General features: G+C 33.4%; 1 protein-coding gene across 1 annotated transcript; it reads left to right on the forward strand.

Annotated features, from left to right (window-relative positions):
• The first annotated feature begins 13,285 nt into the window (after positions 1 to 13,285).
• LOC134805445 (uncharacterized) lies at positions 13,286 to 13,861 on the forward strand. The gene has a single exon (XM_063778750.1). It carries the CDS (start codon positions 13,286 to 13,288, stop codon positions 13,859 to 13,861), a length of 576 nt encoding a protein of 191 aa, XP_063634820.1.
• Positions 13,862 to 16,414: the final 2,553 nt, after the last annotated feature.

The following is a 16,414-nucleotide window of genomic DNA, read 5'->3' on the forward strand; positions in this document are numbered from 1 at the left end:
AGCAGAATCCATTAAAGCAAATATATTAACAGAATCTCCTTATCCTGTCTCCATTCTGTCAACAACTATAGTCCGCATTGAATGTGACATAGTGAGCGGATCATTTGTTAACGGAAAACCTAGTCATATTATTCACGAGTTTGTACCAAATGTGCCACCTGGTTATAGGATTATAGAAACGCCAAAAAACGTTATTTATTTTCCTGTAACCCAAAACAGCTTAAATTCAATCACGATAAGAATTTTAGACGGTAAAAATAATCTAGTTAATTTACGGGGTGAAGAGATTCAGATATATTTAAATCTAAGAAAAAAATGATAGACTTTAATAAAACTTGTGATTGCCTGGTGAGTACTGGTAACGTTTTTAAGGGAGACTCCTTAAAAACGTTACCAGTACTCACCAGGCAATCACGAAAAGAAGACCTAAAGTGAAACTTACAAAACAAAATAAGCAATTCCTTCAAAGCCTAGGTCTATTAAAATGAGTATATTAAATTTAACAGAACCTTTTGCCGTTGACAACTCTATCGAGAGCTTTGAATATCATTCTTATAAGCCGTACGTAACAAGTTTTAATTTTAACGATGAAATACGTATACCTATTAACCAGCAAGATCTTTACGTACTACCATCAGCAAGTTCTTTATACATAGAAGGTACTATAACCGCATTCAATAGAGAAACAAAAGCAGAGGTAAAAAGTATTCTTTTTACGAATAACCCCATACTTCATCTATTTCAAGATATTCGATATGAACTAAATGGAATTGAAATTGATAAAATAAAAAACGCAGGAGTTACCACGACTATGAAATCTCTTGTATCTATGAATGAACTGGAAGCATCCATGTCTAAGTTATGGGGATTTAATGTCAACGGAACAAAAAACACGCATGGTACATTTTCTGTGTCTATACCTTTAAACAAAATTCTAGGGTTTGCTGAGGATTATAACAAAATCATTATTAATTGTAAGCATGAACTTATTCTCTTAAGATCCAACACTAATTTGAATAGCGTTAAACTAAATGCGAATGAATACATAGACAATATTACTATATCTAAAATAGTATGGCGCATGCCTCATGTTAAAGTGTCTGATCGGGAAAGATTAAACTTACTCAAATGTTTGGAAAGAGATCGTGCCATTCAGGTAGCATTTAGGACTTGGGATTTGTATGAATATCCGCTCTTGCCAGAAACGTCAAAACATTCTTGGTCTATCAAAACGTCATCTCAAATTGAAAAGCCCCGTTACGTTATAATCGGATTGAAAACAGACCGAAAAAATCATGCTGATAAAGACATAACACAATTTGATTACTGTAATTTGAGAGATGTTAAGGTTTTCTTGAATTCAATCTACTTTCCGTACGAAAGTTTTGATGTTAGTTTCTCGGCTGAAAAGTTTGCTATATTATACGAACAGTATGCGAAATTTCAGCAGTCTTATTATAACCGTCTACAAGCGCCGTTGCTAAGCCCTCAAGATTTTAAAGATATAGCTCCTTTATTTGTTATCAACTGTTCTCGTCAAAACGAAACCTTGAAAACCGGTTCGGTAGATGTAAGAGTTGAATTGGAGTGTGAATCAGATATACCAAAGAACACCGCAGCTTATTGTCTTATTTTAAATGACAGTATATTTGAATATAAGCCTTTAAGTAATATTACGAAAAAAGTATCATAAATATCATAATGCAACATATATTTGTAGACCTTCAAGGGTTTAAAACAAAAGAAAACGAATTTAATGTCAAAGAATTTTCATACAGCACGCTGGAATACACAAAAGTTTTTTTAATAAAACCCCCCTTTCCATTTTTTAAATTAACGGAAAGTGAAAAAAGGCAGATAAGATGGGTAGAAAAACATTTAGGTATTTTGTGGCACGAGGGTTATATTGACTATAAAGAATTTAAAAGACTAATTGGTACCCATATAAAAGATAAAACGATCTATGTGAAAGGTATGGAAAAAGTTCAATGGATTAAAAATTTATATCCAAATTGTACCGTTTTAGAGTTAGGTGAAAAAAATGTACCTAATTTACAAGAGCTGTATAAAAAATATTGTTTGCCTGAGTGTATTTATAATTGTGTATATCATAAGGAAAGTTGTGCGGTTAGAAATGTTATATGTATCAAAAAATGGTATTTAGACAATTTACGAATCTAATCTTAATTTGTATCCAAAATGTATTTCTTAAAATAAATGTTGGTTATTACTTTTATTAGAATTTTCTTTTTATCCCATTCTATATAAATATTACTTATTACCAACTAACAAGTTTTTCATAGTGGTTGATTGTTATTTTTTAAAAATTTTAACTTTGATTTGACTGAATAAGAAAAACTTATTAGTTAGTATGAATATGATATATAAATAAAACGCCAAAGTACTCACATAATATTTATTAATAATTTAATATTAAAATACAACTTTAATAACTAGTACTGTAACCGCAAATTTTTTTTTAAATTTTATTTATTAAAGCCTCTGTGCCATCAATAATTTCATCATAACTATCACTCGCAACATACTGCGCGCTTAGTAATACATTTTCGCTTTGCTCGTCGTTTTGATCCGTTATGCCTTCTTTGATGTCGATTATTTGAATTTTCACCAGTTTATTGCCTTTGCTGGCCTCATTATTTATCACGAAAGATGGTGGATGTCCTAGACTCCTTTCCAGTATTTTATTATTAACGCTGACTTTATTACGTTTCTTGGCTTTAGGGTTTTCAATGGTTTTCTTAATTTTTTTATATAAATCACTATCATCAAATTCCTGGGGTAGCTCAAACTCTTGTGCGTATTGTGAAAATGCAATTTGAGTGTCTTCGTTGTCTGCCATTTTTGAAAAATCTAAAATAGAAACCGTAAAAATTAGTAACATATAATAATTGAATGTGTTACGATTCTAGACAAACTACGATGCACAAATATACATTTTGATGTTTGTCTTATTTATGTTTGATCTTTTTATGACCATGTCTTGCAAGTGAAATTAAAAACAATTTCATAAAATCTTAATTGAAATGGCTTAAGTTTGTAAATAATATAACAAGATAAGTAAGAAAAAGTAACTTACAAGGTTGATGTTCAGGATTGTCAGGAGTAATATTTGTCGGCGTTTGATGCTATCCAAGTGATAGAAGAATTCAATTTAACGCGCTTATAAAGGTTTACAAATCATAACTCAGCGAAATTCGAATGCGCAATAATGCTATATGATAACTTCACACGTGCATACCTCAAACAACATATTTTGATTCAGGTTCGAACCTGTCGTACTTTTATTAATTGTATCATGTAGGTATCTATGACATAAGTAGATTGAAGCTTAGGTGTGCGGAAAATGACTGTCTCATCATGCATAACAGTCGTAACAGCCATAGGAAATACAAATCGAATTTATAGGATGGTAATAGAGGTGTGGTAAACAATTGTAGTAAGTATTAATGTTTGTTTAGCTCTTATGCATGCTGGATCAGAAAATGGTAATAAAAATGAAAACAACAACATGATAAGACAAAACATTTATTTATATAAAATCATATTTAAAAAAAATATATACAAAATTATTCATACACAATTGACAATTCGTAGGATTTCTCCAACGTAGAATCGTAACTAATACAAAATTTAAAGATAGATTTAAACTAAGTTACATTTGTAGTTTCTAAAACTTATCTATTAAACAATATTGAGTTATGCCCCCAAGCTTTTGTTGATATTTGGTTGTCACAAATCAGCCGTTTATCATCTTTAGCTGAAAGTGCAATTTTATTCACACTTTGTGTAAATATCTCATGCTTAATCGACTTGAATATAGTGTTGAGTCGCTCACTCGCGAGGCACCTCATTTGTACCACTCATTTTGTTAATTTGTCGCAGTACTTCATACCGCAAAAATGTCTTACTTCACTCCTCTATTCATTTTACTCATTTACTCGCGCGCATCACAAACACCTCTTGCCACACAAATCATTCACACACTTCAAATTTCAAAAAACTCTTACACTTTCAAATTCACTCGCGAACCTCAAAAACTCATACACTCCTCACAACTTGCCAAAGAGTCCCTGGATGGCTCGAGGTGCTCGCCTGCTCGCCGACATTCAAAACTCAAAATGTTTCAAATGAAGGAACGAGTAATGGCCCACACTGTCAACTGCCGAACTAACAACCTTATTGCAACGACAAAAGGTCCACCGAGAAATGCGTTGAGTTTGTACCACTCACTGCCTCTCTGTGACATGAACACCTCAAAAATCCTTTCAAAATGAAACAATGAATTAGAAATACCCAAAGAGGGAGTGAGACAGACACGCGCCGTACTTCAATATCGCCTCGCGTCACCACCGAAAATACGTTAAATATTAAACACGAAAGACAACAAGCGTAAGCGCTGCAAGCTTTCATACATCTTAAGCCTTTTTGATCCTAACTTACTTGTCAAAATAGCACGAGGAATCAGTCACCAAAAGGAAGTTCGACGTGTTGCTTCTCTGTTGCACTTGTAAATTCGTACGTAAGTGTGACAGGGAGGCAACATGACGAACATGGATCGCGGTACGCACTCTGTATACCAGACAGGCATTTACGAAGCTTGCTTAGAAACAGTAATCCTTTAGTGACTAAAATATTATTGAAATAAATTACTGTAGCGTACACAATATATGATCATTTCAATAAGTTTCAAGTTTATTAAATAAAAAGTAAGTATAATTTGCATAGGTAAAATAAACATGTAGATGTAAATTATAACGATTTGAATTTGCAATACTTTTTATTAACATTATTTGTAAACCACTTCGGACTGGCAAATTATGATTTTGACATATTTATATTTATTTTGTTCGTACATCGTTGTAGCTAATTTTGGTTCTCTAATACCTAATACCTAGTGATAATTCTTATAATTATACCAAAATAACAAAATATGGTTATCTTTTTCGCCATTAAATTTACCCGCGGATCTTCCTTGGTGCCTTTTGCATGAAAAAATGAAATGTAAATGTAGCCGGCGGCGGCCGGCGCGAATGGTGCTTTGTTTAATATCATATTGATGATATTACTGTTAAATTATCTGAGGTGGTAAGTTTGTCACTTCTATATAATAATGACTTGTGAAAATATTGAATTTGTTCTCCTTAGTTTGTTAAAAATGTGGTAGTTTTATGGTTAATAGGTACAAGACTTATGAAGTATATCACTACATATTATGAAACAAAGTCCCCCGCCGCGTCTGTCTGTGTGTTGTTTGTATGTTTGCGATAAACTCAAAAACGACTGGACGGATTTTCATGCGGTTTTCACCTATCAATAGAGTGATTCTTCAGGAAGGTTTAGGTGTATGTATAATTTGCTAACCAGTGCGAAGCCAGAGCAGGTCGCTCTCGCTAGTGATTATTATACTTAAAATTATATCAAGTAGCAAGGAGGAGGACTAAACAATCTAACAATAAAAAAGAGCTAAATTAGAACAAGTTTCATAAAAGCAGCAAATTAAGTTACTATGTGGGATCTTTCTCCTATAAGTTATATTCTTAACCTCCAGAATTGCACTCCTTAATTATTATTATTTATTTATTTATTTATAAAGGAAGTGATGAATACATAAATATGTACATACATTAAATATTTTTGTCACCATTGGCCCGTTGGATTAATAGAATAGTCGACGCTGAAAATATGCTAGTACCTCACCTCATTTGAAGTAAGACATTGTAACACCTCATTTTAGAAAATGAGGTACTCATACAAACTCATTTTAAATTGATGTCCTACCCATCACTACTTGAATAATACATTTCTTCTTTTAGTTACATTTCTTACAAATAGTGTTATTTCGTAATCGGAAATCCCAAAATCGCGTACAACGGACTTTTTCACTCCTTTAGCTTTTTTAATAACATCATCGGTGGTTTTAATAGAATATACCTTTGATCGCAGGCCTACGAATTGTATAACCATTTCTCCTTTCATTTCATCCTTAAAAAGTCCTGGTACTTTTTTATTTTGAACCGGTAACGAAAATTTATTACCAACATCGTAACAACTAGTATCGAAATAAGACAAAAAATGCGTTTTTAAATCTTTAAAATAGTCTTCTGTCTGTATATAATACACAAAACTATCTGTATCCGTGTAGCACATTTGCACACGATCTTCATAAAAACGTTTAAATACTGAGTAATGAAAATCATACATATGACTTTTAGATAACTCTAAAACCGTGAAACCGATGTAGATGGGTTTATTCAAAATTATGAGATCTGGTTTCAATTGCACTGCAACTAAATTTTCATTAAAAACAGATACACTGTGAAAATTAGGCCTTGCAATCAACTTATCGGCTGTAATTTTCTTTTTTGTTTTGTTATTATTGTCGGCCCACTGATTAACTAAACGCACATTTACCCTTTTCTCGTTATTTTCTAAAGTCTTACCAAATATACTATTATTCATCAATTTACAAAAGTCCTGTTCAAAAACAGACGATGTCATTTGACGTAACTTTGTATTCATATCAATATATTGTTTTAAATAAGGGGCCTGTTTGAATGTTATTAATCTGTGTATCTTTTTTAATTTTAAACCATGTTTAAGACAAGTTTTCAAATGTGTATAATGAATCACATACGAGTATTTGTCATATAAATTAGGTACAAGTTTGGATTGCGTTCCACCTGGCGGAATACATTTTTCGGGACAAAATGGCAAATCGTTATGTTTATCATGTAAATCTTTAGGGTAAATATTATCCACCTCAAGAATATAACCATAATCCGAATCATCAGGGATTTGTGAGATATTTAAAGCACTTATTTCATGGTTTTCTAGAAATCTTAAGTGTGATAAAGGCAAGTACTGGCACATACTGTAACCATATAAATTATTACAGTCAATATAAATAAGGTATGAGTCCATCTGGGTTGGATCATAGTGAGGTAAGTATATATTATTAGCTTTAGCATATCGTCGAGAGACCATACAGACTCCACCTCTTATTCCAGATTGGATCATTCTCAGCATATTAAAGTCATCTATAAGCTCTAATTCTATTCCAGTTTTCAGAAGCATGGCATCAAATGATAAACTAGGTGTAGTTAAATAAAAAGCGGGGTCCAAGTCATAGTGCCGCTTGCATGTAGCGCGAAACTTTTCAAATATATCGGTCAATAGAAGAACATCTGTTTGCAAATAAAGGTCTGTGTACTCGCCTAAATTACTAATTTTAAACTGGTTCCACACTAATTGCGCATGGTCATAATCTTTTTCAGAAATTGTTTCATTAGTAAGCGAATTGGAAAAGGAATCAATACATGGAAGATATTGTTCTTCAAATTTTTGCCATTTATTCATATACTCATAGGGAAACACGCCTTTTCGTGTAAGTAATTGAAATTCATCATCATTACAAAAATACTTACGCAAATGAACAAAGTCAGTTTTTTGCATAGTTTTAGTTAGTTTGTCTAAACTTGTATTTAAAAATTTGAAAGAATCTACGAAACGAAGCTGAAAATATTCGTTCTCGATGGGAATAAATTTAGTAAAAGAAATATAGTTTTCCTTGGTTTTAGGCACAACTTTTACGTCTCCGGGTGCCTCACCCAATTTTTTAATAAATAAATGACAGTCATAACCAGATAGATTATGGAAAAATATGGGTACAAAACATGGACGCTTATATTGCAAGTTGCATAGGCTATATGCTGCTCCGCGATATCTTCCTGTAATATGACAGTGATCTCGAACCCGATCAGAAAATAGAAAATGGTTACAAATATGACATTGTTTGGCGTTCAAAAAGTTTAACTCGTCATTCTCGTTGAATATTATTTGATTATTTTTGGTCATAACTCTATAAATTTTACTAACATCTTCATAGATTGCATCAATAAATCTGTCGACACAATCAGTACCGCGATAAAAGACATAGCGATTCTGACTAAGTAAACTTTATTTCATAATTAAAATAATACATAAACTAAACATAAAACTAATTAAAAACTAAACTTAAATATAAATATAAACTAAATAAGTATAAAAAATTGCCTACTGAAGCCCGTCCCGGGCTGCCCCCGACGCAAAGGTGCCCATCACGCTCGCTGCGTTGCCGCGTTGGACTGCGATGGACAGCCTTTGCATCAGGAGACTTGGATCTGCATTACAAACAATATAATATCCAAATGCAGCCGGTATATGATGATGCAAAGTAAACGTGTTAGACATATTGGTAGTATCGGTTGAATCAGTATCATAATTACTACTACTACTTTCAGGTATCTCGGTTGGTTGTAGCAATGATTCGAAATCTGCATATATCACGAATGGAACATTTTGTTTACGATCAAAATTTTTGAATTTAATTACTGTTCCCTTCTCTGGTAAAACGGTAACTATCCCTGTACACAAGTGGTTTACTAGTTCTTCCTGTTTTATAAAAAATAACAGACAGGTTTCACAAAAGTATATCTTACTATTATGTTTCGTTATTTGTTTACGCACAAGACGACTCAAGTCTTTGATCAGAACATAATGCGGTGGGTGACTGCCATCATCCAATAAAAGCAAATTTATATGTTTTCTTTTTTTCTGACAACTGGATATATCAGACTTGTAAAGGGGGCCAATAACAGTTTTATTATTTTTTAAACCAAAAATCGTCAATGAAATCGTTGGGTTATGCTTTTCAAATAATCTAATTTCATTAAATGTGATCGGAAAAGTAATCTGAGAAATATTCAAAACGTCACGAAAATTAGGATAAGATGATACTCTTTCAGGGTGTTTGATAGAGGGATACAAAGCCGCTGTTACACACCATAAAAAACAACATTGATCGTCGTGGTTGTCTATTGTTTGTCCGAAAATTATATAAAATAATACTCATATGCCCGAATTTTATTTGCCCGAATTTCATTTGCCCGAATTGTTTGTTTACCATAAAAATGATGTGACATATTCTTTGTTTACCCGATTATTAGATTCCAGAACGTACGAGTGCCATACGTGTTGTTGTCCATATTATTAATTGTAATAATATTATTTAATAGAATATTTAAACCTCACTAAGCCACTTTTCCAGTAGTATTTCTTTTCTGTAAGGGTCGCAGTTCAAACCTAACCTAACCCATTTTTCTAGTAGCATTTGGTTTATGTAAGGGTCGCAATTCAAACCTAACCTAACCGACTTTTCTGATAGCATTTCTTTTCTGTAAGGGTCGCAGTTCAAACCTAACCTAACCTACTTTTCTAGTAGCATTTATTTTCTGTGTGGGGTGCAGTTCAATCCAATAGCATTTCTTTTCTGTAAGGGTCGCAGTTCAAACCTAACCTAACCCACTTTTCCAGTAGCATTACTTTTCTGTAAGGGTCGCAGTTCAAACCTAACCTAACCCATTTTTCTAGTAGCATTTGGTTTCTGTAAAAAAATTATATTATGGCTAGTGATAATTATGGCTTACAATGATGATGACAAATGATATTATTGAAATTGATTTTATGGGAAACAAAGTTTCTGGCACGTGACTAATATAGTAAACAATAAGTATTGCATATGTAATTATGGGAAACAATATAATGGCTGTTGACTATTATGGCAAATGAAATTATGGCAAATGAAATTCTGGCAAGTGGGTGTATACCGATCGTCGTTTTGTATATTTATACAAACTTTTTTGTTTTTAATGAATTTTGGCAGGTCAACATAGCTTGAACCCTGTAATGGTTGATATTTGTTTATGTTAATTTCTAAATGTGAGCTACTAACAAAAGCCCACCCACTATCACGATCCTGAAATTCCTCAATTTTTTTCTTTAAACAGTTCACAAGCTCGTAAAACAGTGCTTCAAAATCATAACTTAGATATAAAATTTTATTTTTAGTTCCAAACGACTTGATCGATTGACTGTTATCTTTAAACATTAAAAACGTTCCAAAAAGCTCAAAATTAACTTTTACGCACGTATGTTTCATAAGTGAATAATCTAAAAGCTGCTTTATTTTGTTTCGACTAGAGTTCATAAATGCATCGATAGATCCGAGACTTGACTCGTTTTTTGCTAATATGCGATAAGTTACAATACGCCTCCGGAATGCTGACTCTACGACTTCAACGCCATCGTTAAGTACTTTAACAGAACCAGCAATTGTTTTGTGCTTATTGCTTCGAAGATGACCTACCCAATTCTTTTTTTCCACAGACGTACTACACCGTACACAAAAAGGCATAATGAAATGATAATAATAACACGAAATATGTAACTAAACGTACGTCCTAACTAAACTAGAGTACTTCTAAATAGTTAATTGTTCAACACGATCTAATGTCCTTATTTTAAACCACCGATGATGTTATTAATAGCATACGTTGTTATTACCTACTCAGAACGGTTGACGAATGCAAATTATACCTTATGAATGTAGAACGCTATTCAAAACATGGATAAGCCCACATGGTTAACAAAAGTGCTCCATAAAATAAAGAAAATACCACTTAAAAAAATACAAAAAAATTGCATGACATGTATGTAGTTAGTTTTTAAGTCCAATTAAAGAAAATGCAAATTTCACTTTAGAATAATATATCTTTTGTCTGATTTAAGTGATCTGTATCTTGTTAAATATTAAATGAGAATATATAGAAAATCTATAATGTTTAAAATTACTATAAACATATAATTGTGTGTCTAGATAACAAACACGATCTATTTTTTAGTGCATTAATCAAAGTCGTATCCATATTATACTGTCACTAACTTGCATTGGCCATCTAATCATAATCATAATCATTTATTGCATCCATCTATCCTCTTATAAGTACCTAACGTAAAACATGCCATTGTATTACAATAATAAAACAGTTTTTTTTTGTAATCTACAGTTAATTACATTTGTTAAGTTGTTTAATTAAAAAGAAATGTCTGTGTAATATCGGTTTCTGTGTACTGACTAATAGTTTTTGTAATTAGTAAAATAAACAGGCTCACAATCTTCAAAAATATTGAATGCTTGACCCAAGAACTTTTGCATTTGATCCCACTCTGGAGAATTCTAATCACATTGCAATTTGACAGATGCCAATGCCTTTTTATAGCGTTCTTCAGGGTTAGTCTTTTGATAATCATCGATAGTATATACTTTAAGATCAATAAAATAATTACCGGCTGTTATTGTAGTACGTCGAGAGGAACCCGTAGAAACGCGACTTGTAAATGTTGAAGTCGTCTTGATGGCTTTCAAATTAGGGTCACCGCTGATTTTAAAGATGTCCGTTTCAGCTGGACTCTTCGAAAAACTGAAATAAAGATATATTATTTAAATGATATTTCTAGCAAACTCATTAAAATATTACAAGAAAGTCACATTCAATCTCTTTTAAATAGTATCATTTAAGTGAATACATACCTAGAATCAGATTTCTTGCTTTTACTGCTCGATGCTTGAACTTTGCTCGAAGTGCTTCTCTTTTTGGTGGGTGGCGATAGTGATGGGGTGCGCCGTTGTTGGTTAATTAAATCAAATTCGGACCTAATGAAATAAAAATAAAAATTAGCGTACTTAAATATTAAATGTAACTTTAAATACTACATTACATTCATAGAATTCATTAGTTACCTGGATGTCGGAGTCACCTTTCTTTTCTTTAAATTCTTTGTAGTTTTTTTCTTAAGGTCAGGCGAAGGCGTACGTACATGAGCGGAATATTCAGAGTCGGACCTTCAAAACAGAAATAAACAAAAATTATGCAACAATACTTTTAACATATTTTAGAAAAATAAATTATCAAAGTACTTACTTACATTTTAAACGAAGGTCACAGCGGCTTCACTTAACAAACAACGAACAGCTTCGATACGGTATGCAGAATATTTAAGAAATAAATGCATAAAAACGGTATATTTGTTCGTTTTATAATGAAATATTTGATAAGTAGATATTTTACCTAAATATAAGATTATATGACTAAAGAACCATGTTCGTGTATTCAAAGTTAAACCTAAATGTAAGCATTATTTACCAAGTATAAAATAATACAGATTGCGTACATAACTGCACATACTTAGTCTTCAAAATATGTTTATTTCTTCTTTTGCACAAAGCGCCGACAAAGTATCAAATTATCTAATGAAACCGTCGATTGCATTAACTCGTATTTCAACACGTTACAACGTGTTCATGTATATTAAACCCAAAGAACATTTTATTTAAATAAGTAATTATAATCATCATCATCGTCTTTCCCGTACATTCGTCAGAAATCAGAAATAATTTATTTGTATTGATACAGTATGGGGATGTTACAATATATGGTGTTACAGATCTTGTTGTACACCTAGCTTGCATGCAAGCGTGCAAATTCATCATCATAATCATAAATTTAAATACATATAAAATGTCAAATTGAAATAATTAACATAATAGGCATATCACAATACAATTAATAACTAAATATCACTAATTTGAATATTGCTGGTATTCGAGATACGACTCTCTATTCCCTATTAAACACATTACTATAACCTACAAGCAAAAATAATGAAGAAATATTAACAGTTTCTCACGGCATATCTATTAAAAACCTTGAATGTTAAACCTAAACTATCAGTTATTATTTACTCTTTGCTGAGCTCTATATACCTACATATTTATTCAAACTTATACATTATTGAAATTGTAATAGGGAAAATTTCAAGTTTCGTTAAACAATAAAATACTATCACAAAACATAACGCACCTATTTAGACAGTCGGGTAATAAATATTTCTTAACTTGTATCGTGGTACAGGGTCGCATTAGTAAACACGCTGACACAAAATAAATAAAACAATGCTCGAATACTTCGAATTGAAATGTGATCCGTTATAGCGTGAGTAACGATACAGAGGCGTCATGTGTAGGTACTAATTGTTATTGTTACGTTGAAAATATTTTTAAACTCTTGTTCCTATATGGAAAATAATGAACTAATTCAGTACGAGTTTTATTCACAAATCATGTTTATCGAGGTAATTTTCCTAGTTAGGTAAATTAGTATTATACTTCGATCGATTCGAGAACACTTCGATCTTGAACGTTGATACTAACGCACTCACTGCTTATTTAGACATCAAATTTAAAAAGCTGCGTGAGCAGTGGCGCGACGACATCAACGCAGCAATCAGCGAGGCGACAAAGAGTATAAAAGGCGACTTGGAAAAACTCGATAACCGACTTACAAAGTGCGAGGAAAATGTATAGCGACTGGACCAAAAACTTGATTCCATGGACGTACAAGATGACAGCGAGCTAAGGCTCGAGAATGAACGCCTTCGGAAAGACCTGGACGTCCTGCAGACTAAACTCGACGATTTGGACCAGTCTGCGCGTATCTGTAACATCGAAGTACAAAATATCCCTGAAAAGAAAGGCGAAAATCTCGTGCAGCTCGCCGGCGATATTGGAAGGCTAATTGGAATAACGCTTTCAGATGATAAAATCAAAGCTATTCACCGCACGGCACACAATGTACCCAGCGACCGTCCGAAAAATATCGTCATCCAGCTCAATAGCAGGCGACTACGCGACGACGTCATCGCGGCGGCGCGCGCTCGCCGCGAGCTCTCTACCGCCGATCTCTTTCCCAAGACTACTGCAGCTGACGTTGCGAGGGTTCAACGATTTTATATAAATGAACACTTAACTCTGAAGAAAAAAAATTTATTTGTTGAGGCGCGCATGCAGGCTAGTGAAAAGGGCTATAAATACGTATGGGTTAAAAACGCTAATATAATGGTGCGAAAAACTGACGATTCTCGAGTTATTAATATTCGTAGTGAAAACGATCTATTAAAAATGTGACTATGTTGCCGTATATGGCGGTATACTAAGTTATGGAATATTTTACATTTTAAATTGTGTTTCTATGTATTGACTGCAGCAGGGAGCAACACTTTGATTTATTATTATACCTCATTTAATGATTCACCTCGTTATAAATAATAACTACATCTCTATTTACTATCAGAACTGTGGTGGTCTCAAATCAAAACTTAGCGAATTACGAATGAATTTACTGTCCTCTAACTACGATGTTATAGTTATGGTTGAGACCTGGCTCAATGATTCCATACAGGATGCAGAGATCATTACCGGCGATTATAATCTCTTTCGACGTGACCGTAACCTACAAACCTCACTCAAAAAGAGTGGCGGCGGTGTTTTAATTGCAGTAAAAAAACATATTAATGTTACTAGGCGCCTGGACTTGGCAGCGAACGATCTTGAGGAAATATATCTTCAGATTCCAATAATTGCAGATACCTTAATAATGTGTGCCTGTTATTTACCGCCTTCATCCAAAAAAGAAATCTATGAAAAACATTTGTTAAAAGTACAAGACATTTTTTCCAGTATGTGTCCCTGCAAATTACTGTTAATAGGCGATTATAACATACCTGGCGTCGCTTGGTCATTTATCGATAATATGCCTGCTAGTTCACCTCTTAGCTGCGATAGCGAAACTGTTAAATTGCTTTCCTGTACAATGGCTTTCACCAATCTCAGGCAGTTCAATCACGTCTTGAATGAAAACAACAGAACTTTAGATTTAGTGTTCAGCAATATACAAGAATGTCGTTTGTCCAAACCCATGGATCACTTGCTTCACAATGTGCCACATCATCCTTCATTAACCATAATACTTGACCTATCGCAACCGAAAACGTTGGGTATGGCTACAAGACCGAAACACAACTTCTATAAAGCTGACTATAATAAAATAATATCCGAAGTGAACTCAATCGATTGGGTGTCAGAACTCACTCATGATCCTGAAACCTGTGTTTCTAAATTTTATACACAAATATATAAAATCATCGACGCTTTTGTTCCTTTATTTAAACCTAAAAGTACACGCTACCCCATCTGGTTCTCAAAAAGCCTGATTGGTACACTGAGACGCAAGTGTAAAGTTCACCATCGTTGGACTATATATGGGTCTCAACGAGACTATCAGGAGTTCTCACTCTTGCGTGCCAGGGCTAAAACTCAGATTCAAAACTGCTTTAATAACTATACACATAGCGTAGAAAGTTCACTTAGTAATAACATTAAACAGTTCTGGAAATATTCTGCGAATCTAAGACAAACAAACGCAGGCTATCCACAAGCAATGAAGTTAGAAAACATAACTTCTAACTGTCCAGGCCAGATATGTAACATGTTCGCGACCTACTTTCGATCTGTGTTTGAGGCAAATTCACCAAATAGCTATAACTTAGACACTCTTGAACAGTCTCATGATAGTAACTCTATTAATACATTGTCTAGCATTACATTTTCAATTGACGAAGTACGCTCAGCCCTAAATAAGATTGATGCTAATAAAGGTCCTGGTCCCGATTTACTCAGCCCAGCTTTCGTAAAAAGAACCAGTTCTGCTTTAGCGCTGCCGCTACAGCTCATATTCAATAAATGTTTGAAAGAAGGAATTTTCCCCCAGAGATGGAAAGTAGCAAACGTGACCCCTATCCACAAATCTGGCCCGAAAGACAATATTCAGAATTATCGCCCTATATCAATCTTGTCGTGTATCCCTAAAGTATTTGAAAAATTAGTTCACTCCCGGGTTTATGAGTCTGCTAAAAATTCGATACTGTCCGAACAGCATGGTTTTGTTACAGGTAAATCCACATCTACTAATCTCATTATTTTTACTGATTACCTCTTTCGATCTTTAGATGAGACACAGCAAGTTGACACAATATATACAGACTTCCAGAAAGCTTTTGATAAAGTGGATCATTTGATGCTTTTGAACAAGCTATCCTACAACGGCATAAAAGGGAATCTTCTTAGGTGGTTTGCCTCATATTTACAGAATCGCACCCAATTTGTTGTAGTGAATGGGTTCACATCGTCACCTACAGCCGTAACGTCTGGTGTGCCCCAGGGGTCAATTTTAGGGCCCCTGCTATTTGTAGTATTTATTAATGACATTTCGTCCTGCTTCGAACACAGTCACATCCTATTATATGCTGATGATCTCAAAATCTATAAAAGGGTGCAATGTCATGAAGACACCACCTTACTACAAGATGATTTAAATAAGCTTTATGACTATTGCAAAAAAAAAAAAATATTTCTAGCGTTCAACAAATGTAAACATATGATATTTACAAAAAAGAAAAACATAATTCGTAACTCATATCATATAAATCAACACCGTCTGGAAACTATTGAAAGTACTCGTGATTTAGGTATGCACTTAGACTCGAAATTGACCCTTGATGTACACGTAGACAGCGTTGTAAAAAAAGCGTATCAGATGCTCGGCTTCATTATACGTACATCTAAAGCATTCAAAAAACAGGACACTCTTATTCTACTGTATCAATCACTTGTAAGATCATA

This window comes from Cydia splendana, unplaced genomic scaffold, assembly GCF_910591565.1.
Source record: "Cydia splendana unplaced genomic scaffold, ilCydSple1.2 scaffold_113_ctg1, whole genome shotgun sequence".
In the NCBI taxonomy this organism is placed as follows: domain Eukaryota; kingdom Metazoa; phylum Arthropoda; class Insecta; order Lepidoptera; family Tortricidae; genus Cydia; species Cydia splendana.